The sequence below is a fragment of the Orcinus orca genome, chromosome 13 (assembly GCF_937001465.1).
Source record: "Orcinus orca chromosome 13, mOrcOrc1.1, whole genome shotgun sequence".
Classification (NCBI taxonomy): domain Eukaryota; kingdom Metazoa; phylum Chordata; class Mammalia; order Artiodactyla; family Delphinidae; genus Orcinus; species Orcinus orca.
Window position 1 is genome coordinate 25,943,313 of NC_064571.1, and position 19,438 is coordinate 25,962,750.

The 19,438-nt window shown below is 44.1% G+C and overlaps 1 protein-coding gene across 8 annotated transcripts in view; it reads right to left on the reverse strand.

The window, feature by feature from the left end:
* The window catches only part of TET3 (tet methylcytosine dioxygenase 3), a 111,732-nt gene that overhangs the window by 37,137 nt on the left and 55,157 nt on the right, over positions 1 to 19,438 (reverse strand). For all 8 annotated transcript variants that reach the window (XM_049696118.1, XM_049696119.1, XM_049696121.1 and 5 more), the window contains one exon: positions 15,780 to 17,901. In XM_049696118.1, coding sequence (XP_049552075.1) covers positions 15,780 to 17,901 — 2,122 coding nt within the window. The remainder of the gene's footprint in view (positions 1 to 15,779; positions 17,902 to 19,438) is intronic.

Genomic DNA, 19,438 nt, shown 5'->3' on the forward strand with positions numbered 1-19,438 from the left:
CATATATCCAGCAATGAGAATTGACAAACTGCAACAAAATGGTTGAATACCATACCACCATAGTTAGTGAAAGAAGCACAGCACAGAATACAGTAAGATTATATCTAAATGATATTCAAAACCAGGTTCAACCAAACTATACTGTTTAGAGATCCATACATAGGTGGTAAAATCATTAAATTGAAATATAAAATATAAAAAAATGATTTTTTGCCTACAGAAATGGCAATTTCATACAGCTCAATCTTAAAGAAATACAAGGAAATCATTGTCACAAGTCAAGAGAGTGGTCGCCTCTGGGGGACAGGAGAGGAATGTGATTGGGAAAGGTATACAGGGGACTTCTGGGGAACTGGAAAGGGCCTACTTTTTGATTTAGGTGATGGTTACACAGGTGTTCATTTTATAAATTTTCATTAAACTGTACATGAATGCTTTGTGTACTTGCCTATATACGGAGTTCACAATTTTTAAAAGGTAAAAAATTAATGTCATACCTGTTCTATGCAGAACATCATGCTCAGTTTTATGGGGAAAGCGAGAAGGACAAAACTAATTGGGGCTTTAAAAAGTGTATGGTCTAGTTGGGTAGATAAGACCCATATATAAGAAGATACCTTATAGCATTTCCAGTCAATGGGGAAAGATTAATTTTTCAATGCATGGTGTTGGAACAACTGAGGAAAAAATTTTGCTCCACACTTAATAACTTACCCCAAAATACATTCCAAGTGGTTGAAAGATTTAAATACAAAAAATTAAACTATACAAGTTCTAGAAGAAAAACAATGGATGAGTTTTTAAAAATAATCATAGAGGTGGGAAGGTCTTCTCTAAGTATAACATGAAATTCTGAAGCCAACACACACACACCAAAAACTCTGATAAATATAACTAGAGAAAAATTTATAGTAATAACTACCAAAAGTCAAGCCAAAAGACAAATACTGGGGAGAAATATCTGGAACTCACACCAGGCAAACACTGCTTTCTTTAACAGATCAAGAACTCCTACAGCTAAATAAGGTCAATAATACAAGAGATAAATGAAAAAAAAGATAAAACTGGTTCTTTGAAAGGGAATGAAAATGGGTCAAACATATGTAAAGGTACAATAAAGTACCAGTTTTACCCTTCAGATGAGTCACCATCAAAGTCTGATAACTCCTCCTGTTGGTGAGGGTACAGGAAAACAGGCAGTATGGAAAGTAATTTAGCAATATACTAAAATTACAAATGCCCAATCTGTTTGACTCAGTAATTTCAAAGAATGTCAAATTCTTCTAAGAATTTATTTTTAGGAATTTGGATATACTTGCATATGTACAAAGTGATATTGTATATACAAGAATACTCACTGCATCTTTTTTAAAATAAATTTATTTATTTAGTTTTGGCTGTGTTGGGTCTTCATTGCAGTGCACGGGCTTTCTCTAGTTGCGTCGAGCGGGGGCTACTCTTTGTTACGGTGCGCAGGCTTCTCATTGCGGTGGCTTCTCTTTGTTGCGGAGCACGGGCACTACGCGCGCGGGCTTCAGTAGTTGTGGCACGCGGGCTCAGTAGCTGTGGCTCGCGGGCTTAGTTGCTCCTCGGCACGTGGGATCTTCCTGGACCAGGGCTCAAACCCGTGTCCCCTGCATTGGCAGGCGGATTCTTAACCACTGCGCCACCAGGGAAGTCCCTCACTGCATCATTTTTAATGGCAAAATATCAGAAACTTAAATGTCCATAATACATTATGTATTATAAATACATTATAGCACACCATATAATGGAATACTAAGCAGCTATCAAAAGGAGTTAGGCAGCTTCAGATATACTGACCAAAAAATAACCTCCGAGATATTTTAAGTGAGGAAACAAGCAAATTTCAGTATAGCATGTGTAATATGCTATAGTTAGTATACACACACAATCACATATACATTAGTATATACACACACATATGCAAGCCTAAAGGTGTATATGTCATTACCCACACTAAGAATAAGGGTAAGATTAAGACTCATGTTGTGAAAATGAGTTCAGCTGTATTCCTAGTTTAAAACAAGCAAACAAAAGGTTGGCAATGGTATGTGCATCCCAGTAGATGAACTGATGCAAGTTGTCTATCACTTATGGTTTCTGCTCATGGAGACTCTTCATCCCCCCTTGTATTATTGTCATGGTCTCCTAACTGGTCTCAGCCCTCTGAGGTCATCCTACCTAATACCACCAGTTATACTTCCAAAACAGAAATCTGATCAGACCAGTTCCCACTGATGACTCCATGCTAGACAGAAGACAGAACCCAAATTCCAGAACACAGTCCACAAGGCCCCCGAGGAGCCATCTCTGCACACTGCCCAGCCTTGCATCCTGCGACAGCTACCACAGCTTCTTTTACACAGCCATGCAATACTCCTGTGTCTTGAAACACGTTTTCTCATTGACCACAGTGCTTTCATTTCTTTCCTTCTTTGGAAAAACTCATGTCATGAGGCCTAGTTTAAATGCCACCTTTTCTGTGAAACCCCACTGGACTTCTCCTTTTCGCTCTGGACTCCCAGAGCACCTTTCATACAACAAAAATATCACATTTTTATTGTTACCATGTATCACATTTTTATTGTTACCATGTCACAGCAGAATGAACACAGATTTTACAGAGACCTGGGCAACTGTGATGAGTTATCTTCCCAGCCTCTCTAATCCTCACACCTTCTTGTGTAAAATACATAAAGGGCCAAGTGCAGTATTTGGTGTATAATATGAACTCAGTATGTAGCTGCTGTCTAGGCTCTGCCAAACAAATTGTATGATTGTGACCAAGTTACACAGCCCTTATGAGCTTTAGAGCGGTGAAAGTAATGTTTCTATATTTTAGATTTGTTGAGGATTAGATGATATGTAAGGTACCTAGCACAGTCCTCAACCTATCCATGCTTAAATGTTTTCATCCTTTTCAACTAAATGATTAAAAATTACTTGCTCCAAATATGCACTGTTTTGAACCATAAGACAGAGAGGATTATAGAAGGATGTATGTGAAGTGGGGGAGGGAAAGAGACCAAGGTTTGGGTAGGGAGAGAGAACGTAAGAATATGGGTGTTGGAAGTAGTGGTCTGAAATCTCTTTACAGGTGCTAGAATACTACAGCCTATATGGAAAATAGAACACAGGAATATGCCAGAGCTTCTGGGCTCTTTTCTAGTTTCTCCTGTCTGGAGAAAAGTCAAAGTAATGGATTGACTGTAGGGTGTCACACTGGAACTAGAATATAATGTAGTTTTTGGTGATTACCTTCTGTCTCAAATCAGACAAACTCAAAATTACAGTTAAAGGCAGAGAAAGGAGATTTTCAGAAGAAAATCTTGGCAACTCTATCCTAGCAGCTAGGGGAAAAGATATGAAGCTCCAAAACCAAGCTAACCTGAAAATTATAATAGATGGTCAAGCTCCTCTGGGAAGGCCACTAACACACAAAGGGCAGACACAGCTCCAAGTGTCAAGCAATACCAAAGTCATTCTCTCCCTTTTGCTGTTTACAAGGCATCCCAAGTAGTTGTTTAGAAGTCTTGTTTTTCTTAATTACATCCCTTTCCCTGATTATACATATATATATATATATACACACATATACACGCATTTCCCTTTCCTTGATTAGATGTCTGTACGGGGGAGAAGATATTCTATGGGAAGAAACTGGACTTACAGCCTAATATGCTTAGTTATAAAACTAGTAGACATTCCCAAATTTAATTCTCCTAATTTGTATATATATTTACATATATATGAGGATATATATCATCATATATATATCCGCATTTTATATATATATATCTTTAGCGTGGTAATGGGCTTGTAGTTAGTTACAGTGCCAGACAGGTGACAATACTCTGCAAGGTTGGGGTAAGGTGCTATAGAATATAGTATATGCTCTGAATCAGTGACAAATATATGCTTCTGTTTTCCCATAGTAAAATGAGGTTTATTAACATTCTTAGTGCTGTCTAGTGCTATTAATCAAATCCAGTAGATGAGTTTACCCTATTTATACTTATTACTGTAACATGTACATGGTCTTCTGTCATTTTATATTTTCCATGTTTATGTTTCCTTGTTTTCTTTCCTTTTTTTTTGCAGTATGCGGGCCTCTCACTGTTGCGGCCTCTCCCGTTGCGGAGCACAGGCTCCGGATGCGCAGGCTCAGCGGCCATGGCTCACGGGCCCAGCCGCTCCGCGGCATGTGGGATCTTCCCAGACCGGGGCACGAACCCGTGTCCCCTGCATCGGCAGGCGGACTCTCAACCACTGCGCCACCAGGGAAAGCCCTCTTTCCTATCTTTTTAAATAGATTTTGTATTTTCTTTTACTTCCCCCTGCCCCACCAATCTATAGTATGCTTTTAGTAATGCTAATGGTACTGTGGGAAAGAAAGAAGTCAGCACCCTTATACAATTTCTCACACCTCTTCCCTCACTTTACCTCCTGCTTTTTGTTGGTATCCTTGTGAACATATTTCACCTCCCCATTATAAAAGAGATATTTAATATAAAACAAAGTTCTAGTATAAATAAATACATTACCTTTTGTTTCAGAAAAATAATACATTTAGCGTTCACTGCCAGCCCCTTCACAGTACAGCTTCCCCGATCTGTTACTTATTTGATTCACCTCCAGAAAATTTAAGTTCTAATATATTTGGAAATGTTTTTATGAGGTCTTTACACATGAATGGCAACTTTATTGGGCATAGAATTCTTAAGCCAAACATTTTATCTCAATATCCCGAGAACTGCAATTCATATATCCAACAAAGAACTCACATTACTGAACAATAAGAAAAAGACAGAAACACAACAGAGAAATGGGAAAATGGCTTGAACTCTACCAAAGAGGACATATATTAGTGATCAGGGAAAGGTAAATTAAAGCCACAATGAGGTGTGATGATATACCTACCACAATGGCAGAAAGTCTTTTGATACCATTTGCTGGTTTAGATGTGGAGTACTGCTGGTGGGAGTTTAAACGGCTACAACCACTTTGGAAAACGGGCAGTACCTACTAAAAGCTGAACACATACAATTTCAGTCCTAGGTATACACCCAATAAAAGTATATAAGTGTGTACATACATGTACCAAGGGATGTATATAAGAACGTCTTATAGCAGCATGCTTCATAATAACCCCAAATTGGAAACGATCCAAAAGACCATCAACAATCTAATGGATAAATGGTGGTATATTCATATTATGAAATGGAATACTATATAGCAATGAGAATGCATGAACTACAAATATTGCTACACAACACAGATGAACCTCACAAATACAACACTGAACAAAAGAAGCCAGAATATAAAATACGTACCTGTGAAGTTCAAGAACAGCCCAAACTGATCAACGTGGTTAGAAATTAGAATAGTACTTACCTTAGGACAGGAGTCAGTAGACTTTTTAAGGGCCAGATGACAAACGTTTAAGGCTTTGCAGGGAATGCAGTGTCTGTGGCAACTGTTTCTCTTTGCTAATGTAGAGCAAAAGCAGCCACAGACAGTACGTAAACAAATGAGGGTGATTGTGTTTCACTGAAACTTCGACATTGAAATCTGAACATCATATAATTTTCATGAGTCATGAAATACTATTCTTCTTTTGATTTTTAAAAACAATTTAAAAACCTAACAAACTTGTTTTTAGCTCACAGATGTTAACCAGACTTGGTCTGCAGGCCATACTTGGCTTTAGGGAGTCAGGTGTAAGTGACTGGGTGGGGGCATATGGAGGTTTCTGATGTGATGGTAAAGTTCTGTTTCTTGATCTAGATGTGGTTACACAAGTACATGCTTTTTGTAAAACTGTACAGGCATACGTCATTTTATTGTGTTTTGCAGATACTATGTTTTTTACAAACTGAAGGTTTCTGACAAACCTGCGATAAGCAAGTCTATCAGTGCAATTTTTCCAATAGCATTTGCTTCTCTTCGTGTCCCTATGTCACGTTTTGGTAATTCTCACAATATTTCAAACTTTTTCATTATTATTGTATTTGTTATGGTACTCTGCGATCTTTGATGTTACTATTGCAAAAAAAACTACAACTCGCTGAAGTCTCAGATGATAGCATTTTTTAGCAATAAAGTATTTAAATTAAGGTACTTTTTTATTTTTTTTAAGATATAGTGCTATTATACCCCTAACAGACTACAGTATAGTGCAAACATAACTTTTACAAGCACTGGGAAACCAAAAATTCCATGGGACTCGCTTTAATGTGATATTCACTTTATTGCAGTGGTCTGGAACCAAACCCACAATATCTCCGAGGTATGCTTACAATTTATATACCTTCCAATATGTGTTTCAATTAAGAGAATGCTTTTAAAAAATTAAACATTAGAAATGTTTTTTTTTTAATTAATTTATTTATTTAGGCTGCGCCAGGTCTTAGCTGCAGCAGCATGTGGGATCTTCGTTGCGGCATGCATGCGGGATCCAGCTTCCCAACCAGGGATTGAACCCAGGCCCCTGCAGTGGGAGCTCGGAGTCTTACCCACTGGACCATGAGGGAAGTCCCTAAGAGAATGTTTTTGAAAAGTATATCTTAAATGGTAAAAAAAAATAAAAAAAAAATTTAAAAATCCAAGTATGTATGACCAACTTAATTTTTGGTTAATTTATTTGTAGGGAATTCTTCATCCTTGGAATTCATCTTGAAGTTCATCCAGATTATTTGTCAATTTTTATTCATTTTCTTTCATTTAAAAAACATTTTCTATTTTATCTTTGACTCTTGCCTGTGTTCAATTTGTTTCATGATCTTTGCTGGAAACACCAGCAAATGTTCCCAATATTCCCGACAGAATGAATCTGTGGAGGATCCCTCCTGCCTCTCTTCTGTATCCCTTATCTCCACTCTGATTATGTTCATTTCTATTTTCTTCTTCTACTTTGGAGCAGTCTTTCAAGCCTGTCCTTCTTCCTCACTGATTGGCTTTTTCTGTAACTCTGATTCTGCTTTTTGCAGCTTCTAGTGCACTGTAAGTGCTTTGTGAAGTGGCACATTTCTGCAGTTTAATCCATACCTCTTGTGACTTCTTTGTCACTTTAATCTAGGACCTCATCTTTCATTTCTGGTTTCACAATGAACATTTTAGTCAACTTTCTTGAAGGTGTAAATTAGTTGTTCAAACTCTTCTTGTATTTCCTAATGTAAGTCTTCACTTGAATATCCTATTTAATCCCTCTACTTTTCCCCACAGAATCTGAATGGGTTGCACGTTGAATTTTTTGTTTGTTTGCTTGTTAATTGGTCTTTCAATGGAGTTTAGCTCCCGGCTTTCTCCCCCTTGGCACTATTGACACTTTGGACTAGATAATTCTTTATTGGGGTGGTGTGGGGGGGGGCCGGGGGGGGCGTCCTGTGCATTGTAGAATGTTTAACAGCATCCCTGGCCTCTGTCCACTAGATGCCAGTAGAACCACACTGGTGTGATAACCAAAAATGTCCTCAGACATTGCCAAATGTCTCCTGGGGTGAAGAGGGGTAAAAGAGCACTCAGTTGAAAGCCACGGGTCTAGACTCATTTGCCCAAAAGCAGAATGCGTAGAATCTCCCTATTCTTCTGTATTTACCTGGATACTACTCAAATTCTTCCCTTAGAAATTAAGCTTAGAGAATTAGATGTTGTGGAGGTTTCAATTATTAGTTCAAAAGTTCAGTGGCCTATGAGGATCTGGGGCTGGCTGTGGACAGCTGCAGCTGGGAAATGTCATCTCTACATGCCCTCTGTTTCTTGGAGCCAATGCCTCTCAATGTGTATGTACGTTCGTGTGTGGAGGCTTGGGCTGTGCTCTGTCCTGATGCTAAGATTTTGGTTTATTTCCTCATATGGGAGTGGGCTGGTCACTCTGACAAGACATCAAGTTGAAATAAAGCCCCATGGTTTGCAGAATTTTTGTTTGGTGGTTCAGCAAATATTTTCCTCTACACAATGGCCTTTGTTTGGTGCTGTTGGCCCTTGGCTGCAAAGCTGGCTCCTAAGATGGCTTCTCATATTCTCCAGCCAACCATCCTCACCCCAGACCTTAACCCCATCAGAAACTGGAGAAGAGCAGGAAAAGGAGACTTTCCAAAGTGCATGCTTGCTAGATGTGTGGTCTCCAGCCCACCTCTCCAAGTTGGGGAGTCCTTTTGAGCCTCCACTGTTGTTTTTCCTAACCCTGGGAGTTGTATATACCTCATGTCATCACTGTTTTCAATTCAAATTCATCTTTAGTTGGCAGACAGCACTTGGAATTCATAGTTTAAGATTGGGGCCATTTTCAAATTTCAGTTGATGAAATTTCCTCTTACATTTTTGTTTGTCTTGGTCCCTTTCACCAGGTTTCAGAAAAGGAGTATTTTGCTATCTTACTGTTAAGTCATCATTTTTCCTTTTAGTCCCCAGTGTACTATTTCTTCCTTTTCCATAGAGGTTAAGTGACAGGGCAAGGAAATGGCTTAACTCTTCCTAAAGTAAAATCTCTTTTACGTCTCTCTTTGAGCAGTGAGGGAAGTGACGTTTTTTCCCTAAAATACCTAGTAGAAAGCTCTGGGGTAGAGCTCAGGAGAACAAGATCCAATTTTTGAGGAAATGCTGGTTATGTGGCTCTAGGTGCTTTTTTTTTCCCTGTGCACTTAATTTTATACTCAAAATAGAAAAATATGATCTGTTCCACTTTTGCACTAGGCTGGGGAGAGAATGAAATGTATCCTTTGTGCTATCAGCAAGAGATATTAAACACAAGAAACTACTCATTACTACCTAGCAGAAAGAGGGGTCCTTAATTTCTAAATGAACCTTCCACCTTCTCTACCACCTCTCTACACAGAGACTAGGGCACCCACACTTTTCCAGTGGGGAACCTCACAGCCAGGTATAGGTATAGGCTGAGGCATTTCTTTTCTTTATGACATTGATAAAAAGAGACGGTTGATAACTGGTGTACAGTTAATGCATAGGTGTCAAAATCACACAAAGGTTTTACTGTACCCATCTTCTTTTTCCTATATAATGCTCCAGTTTCCTGATGTAATTTTAGTGGACGTAAAGCCAAACACCTTAAGTTTATATAACTAATTCCACTTGCATGAAAGTCAATAACTGACGGCTAGAACTTTGCCTCCTGGCAATCACAAATCCACACCGTGGGCAGGCAGATGGTTGGGCCCCACCCTGGATCAGGTGTGCCAGGTGAACTTTTTTAAAACTAAAATCTCAGGTCATCTGCCTGTGAGTTCATGGGCAGCATGCTGGGTCTGCTGGTAGCAGAAAGACTTTCATAACAATGGGCACACTCGGGCTTCCCTGGTGGCACAGTGGTGAAGAATCCGCTTGCCAATGCAGGGGACACAGGTTCGAGCCCTGGTCCAGGAAGATCCCACATGCCGCTGAGCACCTAAGCCCATGCGCCACAACTACTGAGCCTGTGCTCTAGAGCCCGTGAGCCACAAGTACTGAGCCCGCGCACCACAACTACTGAGCCCACGCACAATTACTGAAGCCCGCATGCCTAGAGCCTGTGCTCTGCAACAAGAGAAACCACCACAATGAGAAGCCTGCCCACCGCAATGAAGAGTGGCCCCCACTCGCCGCAACTAGAGAAAGCCCACAAGCAGCAACGAAGTCCCAACGCAGCCAAAAATAAATAAATAAATAAGTTAATTAAAATAATAAAAAAAAAACAATGGGCACACTCACTGATGACAAAGATTAAAGGTAAGGAGATCATGCCCAAACCTATCTGACGTCTTTGTAGAATTTAATATGGAGGTAGAATAAGGCTGACCAGTTGACCAAAAAATATGTAGAGCACCACCATATGATCGGCACCAGATTAGATGTTTTAGAAATACAACACTGAGTCCCTGTTCTTAAGGAACCTGGGATTTAACTGAAAAGACTAGTATGCATATAATAACAAATCACATGAGACCTTAAATATTGACCCTTCTTCAGTAGTGATGTTGTTGGCTCTCCCAAACTATCTCTTTGTTCTAACCTATCCTCTCCTCAGTTTCTTCCCACATCTCTTCCATACTTCCCTCATGGCCTCCTGTTTGAGATTCTCTACCCTAAAAGACAGTATCCTCCATTCTTTTTTTTTTTTTAATATTTATTTATTTGGTTGCACCGGGTCTTAGTTGCTGCAGGCAGGCTCCTTAGTTGCGGCATGCGAACTCCTAGTTGCAGCATGGGTGTGGGATCTAGTTCCCTGACCAGGGATCGAACCTGGGCCCCTTGCATTGGAGTACCATCCACTGCGCCACCAGGGAAGTCCCAGTATCCTCCATTCTTGATCTACATAGTCAGCCTGGTGATCTGTCTATAACTGAGACTTCAACTACCATCAGTTTGCTGAAGAACCTCCGATTCGCAGATCCAACTGGATGCACACCTGCTGGTCCCCCAGACATGTCAAAGTCATACACCCAAACCTGCTTCCCCGCCAGTATTTCAAATCTTGGTGAATGGCGCCACCATCTACCCAGTCATCCAACCTGGAACCTCAGGAGTCATCTGTGACTGCTTCTCCTTTACTCCTCCATTCAACAGGTCACTGAACCAGTTAGTTCTTTCTCTCATTCTTTCTTTTATCCACTCCTCCTCTCCTTCCTCCTACTCAATGTCATTCTTACTTCAGGCACACATAATTTCTTGCCTGTGCTTGCAAACTCTCTGCCTTTGGTATCATCCTCTCATGCCCTGAAACTCTCCTCTCCAGCCACTCCCAATCTTTCATCTAACACACCAGTCATACCAGAACTACTTGTATTTCTCCATGTTTTCTCGCCTACACGTCTTCATGTGGTTTTTCATCTCTATAATCTTCATGTCCCTTTGCCTAGAACACTCTACTTTCTCCCTATTAATCTATTAAACTTCTGCTTATCCTTTAAAACTCACATAAGACATCGCTTCATCCAGGAAGTTCTTTCTGATACCCTCCTACCCAGAGTCTTATTCCCCACTTTATACTGGTATACAAATACTCTATTGCCAAAACAATATTTTAAAGACACGAAGTTCCTATTCATCTCAAACTGCATACAAAGGAGGAAAATACATTCTCATAAAAACTACAGGAAACAGACTTTACTGTAAACAGAGGTCAGTCTCTGTGTCCCCCTGTTCAGAACTGTGGCTCATACTGAAGTCACCCAGTGGGTGCTGCTATCAGCCACGTCTGCTGGGCAACATCCCTCCCTCACCCAAACTTTTACCATGCTTCAGGCAGGCAAAGGAGATGTTTTTCTTGTATTCACCTTTGGCTACTTCTTTAGGGCAGGATGAGCAACTGGATAAAAATACAGCATTCCTATGAAAACAACCTCTAAGATCTATGTCTCAGTTTATTGCTTTTGCTATGGTTAAATGTCTCCAGCTACCTGTGGACTGCTCCTCAGAGACATCAGGACAAGACTTGAAAGTTAACACAGACCTGTTTCCTTATCTATAAAATGATGAGCAGATGATCTCAAAGGATGCTCTTCCCACTAAAACATCATCTGGACTCATTCCCTGTCCTAAGCTGGCTTTCCCTGTGAATGTCCCCATTTCTGAGAATAGATAAAGTACATAAAGGGCGTAGCCAACAGGCATTGCAGTTCATCATCCTGCCTCTGACAGAAGTGTTACAGGAAGGCTAAGTGGTGGTTAGGGGAATCTCCAATGTGTGTCCCTACATATTAGGAATGCGCCAATACTCTCTTCTCCCAATAATTCAATGCAGAACTTCAACTTGTGCTGTTTTCTCAAGCCTATACCTATCATACTACCTTTTGGAGTACAGCATTTCCTTTCATGTCTTTTATTTCTTTGAAGCCTCAAGGGGTACCTTTAATTCTAGTATTTCAAGATTCAGAGAACAAGTAGATATGGATCCCATCCATACCTTCAGAACACCTGTAATCTTCATACAAGTGTAAGACAATGCTCTTGGTGTTTGGCAGTTTTTGGTTACCTGGTGATGCCCACATTGGCCAAAATTGCTTATTTGCCAAAAATCACCATGGAGCTTGAATATTAGGTTTCTTTTGCTATAAGACCTTTCCATGTTTTTATAAAGTTGTTTCCATACTTAAATTGCCTGTTATGAGCGCTTAATGGCATCTCCAAATTTCACTGTCGCTTCTACGGAAAATTCTTCATTATAGTGACCTACAATCTGCACCTTTCTATCTACGACTGTTGAGGGGCTGAGTTTCTGGAATATGAGATGGTTCCTAGCTAACATTAATCCCAGAGTGAACAAGCTTCGTTCCTAACCCTTGTCCCGCCCGAGCCTGAGTTCGCAAGGACAAGTTCATCAAACCAGTTGATGAAAGCACCTGTCCAGACGTGGAGGCTTTCCCTAACACAACCTCAACACCTCCAGAAACTGTTTCCAAGTGAATGCTTTCTTCTTTGGCCCTCTTCATGCCTAATACCACTGTTTTAGAAGGACTCATTTCTCAGCTAAACAACTTTAATCACAGTATGACATGGTGGTCCAGCTGCCTAGGTTCAAATCTCACTTCTACCATCCGCTAGCTCTATGACTTGGGTAAATCACTGAATCTAATTTTGCTTTCTTCATCACTCAAATGGAACTACTGACAGTACCCGCCTCATATAGATGTTATAGAGGATTAAATGAGGTAGTGACTACAAAGCACTTGGTACAGTGCCTGGAATAGGGCAAGTGTTTCATATTCTATTACTATTGTTGTGGTGGTTATTGCTATTCTCAGTAGCTTCCTAAGTGGTCTGCCACAAGATTATCACTCTTCACTCTTCTGTGCTACTTCTAGGAGGAGGTACTTTCAAAAATATTTCTTGATTATAAAATACATATGTCATTAGAGAAAATTCAGAAAACGTAATGAGGGAAAAGTCACCCACAGTCTGAACAGTGATACAACCACTGATGGTATATTTCCTTCTAGTCTTTTCTCTATTTTTTTTAACCTAGGTGAGCTGATCATTTAACTACTCTTTGTGTCTGCTGTTTTCACTTCAGTGTTTTCCCATAATTTAACATTTAACAACACAAGGGGGGTTTGCTTCTAATTCTTTGTTTACATTAGATAGCATACAAATATTTTATCTGTATTACATATAAATAAAATACAAATGGGAGCAACAGATGATTGGTGGTGGTGGCTCACCTTACCTCTTGCCCACTGTTCCCGCCATCCACCTGCCTGCCAAGGCAACAGGTTGCCAGCATGGCCACACTGGGTTTCTCTGATGCTGACAGTCTACTGCCTGTGCTTTTTGCTCACTAGCTGAGACTTGTCCCCTCTGCTAGGGGGCTCCTCTGGCCTAAGGAATTCAGGAGAACACTGAGGGTTTGGGTCCACTGTGTGCTAGTGGCCTTACCTCATGCGAGCTTGCTCATGTCTGCTCCTAGACGGTGCTCATAAATTCCTCAGTCTGGAGTGGCTACCTACTCACCTCTCCCCATCTGTGTTCATTACAGTTTTCAAAACCCAGCTCTGAATAGTTTCCTAAGTAAAGCATTACCCTCCATGATGACAGCCAAGCCTGGTATTTCAGAGCACTCTGACAGTTCAACCACTTCCGTATGACAGCACAGACACCTGGCAGATACCCGCTGATTGGGCGACTGGATATTTCATTGTTTGTGTTGTCTCTTCAAGCAAACCACAAAGTCCTTCAAAGATGAACCGTTTCTCTTAATTTTTATCTTATTGGTCACTAGGACTGGGCTAGGTAAACAATAAATGACTGATGAATAAAGTAACAGCCAACACTTTTCTCCCTTCATAATACATATGTTTTTACACCTTTCTCTTGCTTTTTTGCACTTGATAGGCTTGGTAACAGCTAAGCACTCTTACAGTTCTTCCTACATGCCAGTCACAGTCCTAAGGGCTTTATACATATTAACTAATTTAATCCTCAGATGAACCCTGGTGAAAGGGTACTATTAGCACTTTCATTTTAGGCATGAGGAAGTGATGGGATTAAAATTCAAATTAAATAAAAAAACTAGCTTGACCAAACATAATATCTATATAATTGAATTCCACAATTAAAATATTTATTATGCATCAACTATGTCCTCAGCCCTATAAAAGAATATTTCCTACCCCGGAGAGGGAGAAAGAGCAAATGAGGCCCTAAACACAGGAAGATAGGCCAGACACATAAAAACACAAAGAGAGAAAGTGGGGCCCCAATTCCTATGATCAGAACAAGTCTCTCCCAAATGGTGGGAAATTAGGGGCATTCAAAGTCACATCATTATTAAACCCGGTAACAAAGAGGGTCAGCCCTCGGTGGAAACCACAATCTCAGAGCACGTCTGTGAGCCTTTGGCAGGATGCTGCACATCTGTTCCCCCCAGAGAGAAGCACTGGGGCCAACTTTTCCTTGTTCCCCAAGTGATTCTTTGTCACTGGCCCCACTGTCTTGTACCCCAGGATTCTGGGGTAGCTGGAGCAGACAGGACAGCCCAGCTTCTCCTTACTGACTGGGGTACAACATCCCAACAAATCACACAATTGACCGGATATTAGTGTATTTAAACAAGCAGAGAAGACAGGCTTTTCATAAGACCTATTTGTGTGTCATAAAATCACAAGAATTCTACATGCTCAGCATCAGCATCGTGTGTTTTGCCAACATCTGCAACACACACATCTTTTATGGAATGCTTGGTAAGTAGCAGAGGACCACAGCTTAGAGTGGACCTGGAGTTTCCTGAGGCATCCACAACCTCCCTGGAGAGAGCTGACATCCCCAGGAACAGTCCTCAGAGGCCCGGGGCCCTACTTCTATTCCAGAAGACAAGGCTCAGAAACAGACCCAATTCCTCAGTGCTCTTACCCACACCATGGCTTCAACCATCACCTGAATGCTAACTACATCCAAACCCGTTAACTCAGAGCCCGACCTCCAATCTCTCAGCCCCTTCAAACTCAGTCGGTCCGAACAGAACTCGCCACTTCTCCACACGCGTGTTCTCAGTGCCCCCCACCACCAAGGCGGAGACCTGAGCGGTCTGCATCCCCATAGCCCCCCTCCTCAGAGGCCACTCACTCTGCAGCCTCTGCCCACCTACTCTTTCAGTACAGGCCCTTGTTATTTCTTGCCTGGCTCACAACAATACCTTTCTTACAGGCTCCCCCGCCAACCTTTCCTCCCCACCACAAGCCGGAATAGTCTTTCAGAAGCACAAGGTGATGACTGGTCATCACTTGCTTTAAAACCCTCAGGAGCTCACGATGTATTACCAGAGATCAAGTCAAACTCCCGACTGTGGCTCGCTGGGCCCCGCAAGATCTGGCCCCTGCCTGCCGCTCTAGCCACCTTTTGCTCATCTCCACACAGACTCCTCCCCTTTCGCTCCCCCAGAGCATAAGCCCTCTAAATTAGCACGACCCTGTCACAGCCACCGAGCCGTTGCCCAAGCTATTCCCTCTTCTCAGTATGTCTTCTTTCTACCCGACAGCCCCACCGGCCTCAGCACAAGCACCACCTCCCACGGGAAGGCTTCCACGATGCCTTCACCTCAATCTGTACGACAAAGCACCTCCACCGACACACAATACACCACACGGCATCACCATCAGTTTCCTTCAATGTCTTCTCCACTAGCCTGGAGCTCAATTCTGTGCCCATAGGCCCCGGTGCGGTGTCTGGCCCACAGTGAATGTTTTCCAGATAAAAAACAGTGCCTAGAAATCCAAGCCTGCCAGGTCACATCCCCTTGCCCTTCCCTGACACCCAGGAGGACTTACCTACGCAATCACAGGTGGGGAACTCGGCCTGGGCTCTCTTGGCAGGTGTGTCCAGCAGACTCTTGGTGGGTGTGTCCAGGTACTTAAGAGGTGACTCCAGGAAGCCACTGAGGGTGGGTGTGAGTGGGTTCTCGGCCTTGGTGGGTGTGGCCTCCTGGCCTCCCTCCTCTGAATGGAAGCAGGTGGTTGAGAGCACAGTCACAGCCCCTGAAGATTCGATCTTGATTTGCTTGGGAGAGCGGGTAGCAAAAGGGCTCTCGGGGGCTGGGAGACAGGTTGGCTGGTTCTCGGGGTCCTGAATGGGCACAGACTGGGGGCCAGGAAGCCCAAAGTTATCCCCAAATTCAGCCTCAAACTGCCGGATGAGCTCTTCCAGCTTGTCATCGGCAGGGGGAAGAGGGCCAGCGGAGCCTGGCTGCAGGGTTGCCATGGGGCTGGGAGACCTCATTTCCTGAGTAGGGGCCAGCAGGCTGTCCCCGGAGGGACTAGGTGCAAATAGCGCAAGAGAAGGTTCTGGGGGCAGGGGGACAGCAGAGCCCTGTGAGGCAGGAACGGGGGCAGGTGGATGTGCCTGCACGTCCTCAGAGGCTGGGGACCTCAGCCCTTCCAGGATGATTTGCCGCAGAGGTGGGAAGAGGGGCTGTGCTTCCCGTGGCCTGGACTTCTTGATGTGAATGGACTTCCGGACACTGGGCTTGATCCCAGGGCCAGCTTTGTCTGTTCCCACGAGACCTCCAGCTGGTGCCAGGGGCTTCCTTTTCTTCTCCTTGGGTGGTCTGTCGGATGGCTGTGAGGCAGGTGAGCTGGGTGGTGCCCACCAGCCGGGAGGAGGCTCTGAGGGAGGGGGGAGGGAGGCATCGTGGGCCTGTTCCAGGAAGAGACTGCGCTTATGGTGGAGGTGCTGCTGCAGGGCCGTCTGGGCCTTCTGGTGGGAATCGGGCTCTGAGGACGGTGTGGGGGCCTCCCTTTGGAGAATGGGGGATGGGGAGGAAGAGGGGACCTCGACCTTGACCTTGGGCTTGCTGGGCAGGGCCTCGGGCCGCTTGAATACTGACTGGATGTAATCACTGGCGCTGCCCAACAACTGCTCCAGTTCAGCCATGGGATCAGGGCTTGGGCGGGGCATGGGCCAAGAGCTCCGGGGAGTTGCTGGTGGGGTGTCAGTGCCCCAGGCTTCAGGAAACTCTGTTCTAGGAGTTGCTGTAGGGAAGGCAGGGCTATCGGGAGCAAAGGATAGGTGCTCTTCAGGAGGGACCACAGGCCATGACGGAGCCCGGAGGTAGGACTGGGGAGATCTGAAAGGGGCAGGAGGGGACAAGGCCTCAGGAAGGGGGCAAGAAGCCTGGGAGGTGGCATGAGAAGGTTGGGGGAGGGCAGAGGAGAGTTGTGTGAGGGCCTCAATGGCAATGGCGGTCTGCAGGCTGATGTTTTTTTCCTTGGCGATACTCAGGGCACTCTGGGACAGGGGCAGGCCCTCCGGAGGAGGAGGTATATGAGGGACCTCAGAGCTGAGGAGTGGCCTGGTGATTGGCACCAGAAGACCAGCCTCACCAGAAGGCAGAGTCCCTGGGAGCCTGGGCCGTTCCTCCCCTCCCTCCACAACCACAGACTTGATCTTCCCCTCCAGCCACTCGAGGTAGTCAGGGCATTCTGGGCCATCGCAGTTGCAGTTGGGTGGTTTCATGCCATGCCGAGCGAGGGCCAGGGCCGTCTGCAGCGTGTCAAGGTCTTCGCTGCCAGCAGAGCAGCTCTCGGGCCCTGACCGGGGTCCCCTGCTGTTGTTCCCAGCTTCGCGACTCATCTCACGGTTGAAGGTTTCATAGAGCCGGGTGCTAAGGGCTCCGTAAGAGGACACAGCTTCGGCCACAGCCGAAAAGGCCACCAGATCGTGGGCATCTTCCAGGCGAGCAGTATGAGCTGGTCCTGGGGTCACGTCCCAGTCGGGCTTCTGCTCTGCTCGCCAAGGACCCCCAGTGCCCAGCAAACTGGGTCCAGCAGGTTCTCTAGCACCATTGACTGGCGCCCCTGAGGCGCTTAGCTGCCGTGAGTCCCCATCGTACACTGGCCCTGAGTCCATCTGACCTGGAACAGGTCCATCAACTGGGCTGAGCTCTGAGCCTGTCTGAAGAGAGAGAGAGGAGGAGGAACAAAAGGGGAAAAGATGAGCCACAGTATTTGAAAAGCACTGTCCTGCACCACACCACTCAGAGGCACAACTAACCCTGCTTTCCTTGCAAACCCTCCCTGTCTCTGATAGAGCTTGAACCTCAGCTCATCTTCTCGCACCTCATGGCTCAGCTGGCTGCACTGCAGAAACAGAGAGCAGGTCTTTAAGAGCTCCTAACGCAGAATTCTGAATGTTGCTCAGACCCTTTTTGAGCCACACCGATGAAACTCCCCTGAAACCAGGCATTTGTTGAGGACACACAAAGAGGGCTTTAACTCACAATGACCAAAGTGACACCAGAACCTTTGTTTTTTGTCAGGAGGAAAAGAAAGCTAACTAAGCATCCGTGTAACAATGCACCAGAAGTGCGAAGGCTGTGTGTGAACGGGCAGGGAAGGAGCAGCTTGGACTAACGAATTCAGCCTGGACAAGGAATCAGTCATGGCTTCTCAGGGGAAGGAACCCACAGTTCTTTTCTCTGCCCATTACTGTCCTCGCTTAAGCTCAGAGAGCTGACAAGACAACATTCCCACCCAGCCCTAGGCCTGAGGAAACTCTGATCATCCAATACAGTGTGTGTTTAGCCCCACGCCAAGCCAGTCACGCCAATGACAAGTGAGGTGCTGCTTGGAAGAAGAGCCAAGCTTCCCAGGAACCACCATTATTCATCTAATGTCCACCCAAAGCACACTGAAGGGGGAGAGCACAAGAGGAAGTGGGCCCAGAGTCCAGTCCAGCAAGTTAAAAGGTAATACGAGGCAGATCTGAGTTTGCAAGAATTCATCCCACCGGAAAGGAAAGACCTTCCTTACAGTAGAATGCCAATGAAAAATACAGAAGGACATAGAAGGATTTAGAAACTCATCATGGATGCTACGAATAGCAGGTGAAAGCTTGATGAAGCACAGGATATATACATGGCCTCAAAACATCTCTTCAGGGCTTCCCTGGTGGCGCAGTGGTTGAGAGTCCGCCTGCTGATGCAGGGGACACGGTTTCGTGCCCCGGTCCGGGAAGATCCCACATGCCGCGGAGCGGCTGGGCCCGTGAGCCATGGCCGCTGGGCCTGCGCATCTGGAGCCTGTGCTTCGCAACGGGAGAGGCCACAACAGTGAGAGGCCCGCGTACCGCAAAAAAAAACCCAAAAAAACAACACGAAAGACATCTCTTCAAAAATAACTTAAATACAACAGCAACTTTATAGTGGAGAAATAAATCTGGCTGACACCACCTTTACCAAATGATCAAAGTTATCATCATCACCAATATTGGGAAAAAACCAACATCATGTGTCTCTTGATATGATAACATTGAGAAGGAGAATATAACATCACTCACACAGACGTGCAGCCAGAACATATAACCTTAAATCTAATCATAGGAAACGTCAGATAAACTGAAACTAAAGGGTATGCTAGAAAACACCTGGATTGTTCTCTCCAAAAATTTCAAAGACAAGAAAAACATCTCTCCCAGCTGACACGAGACTAAA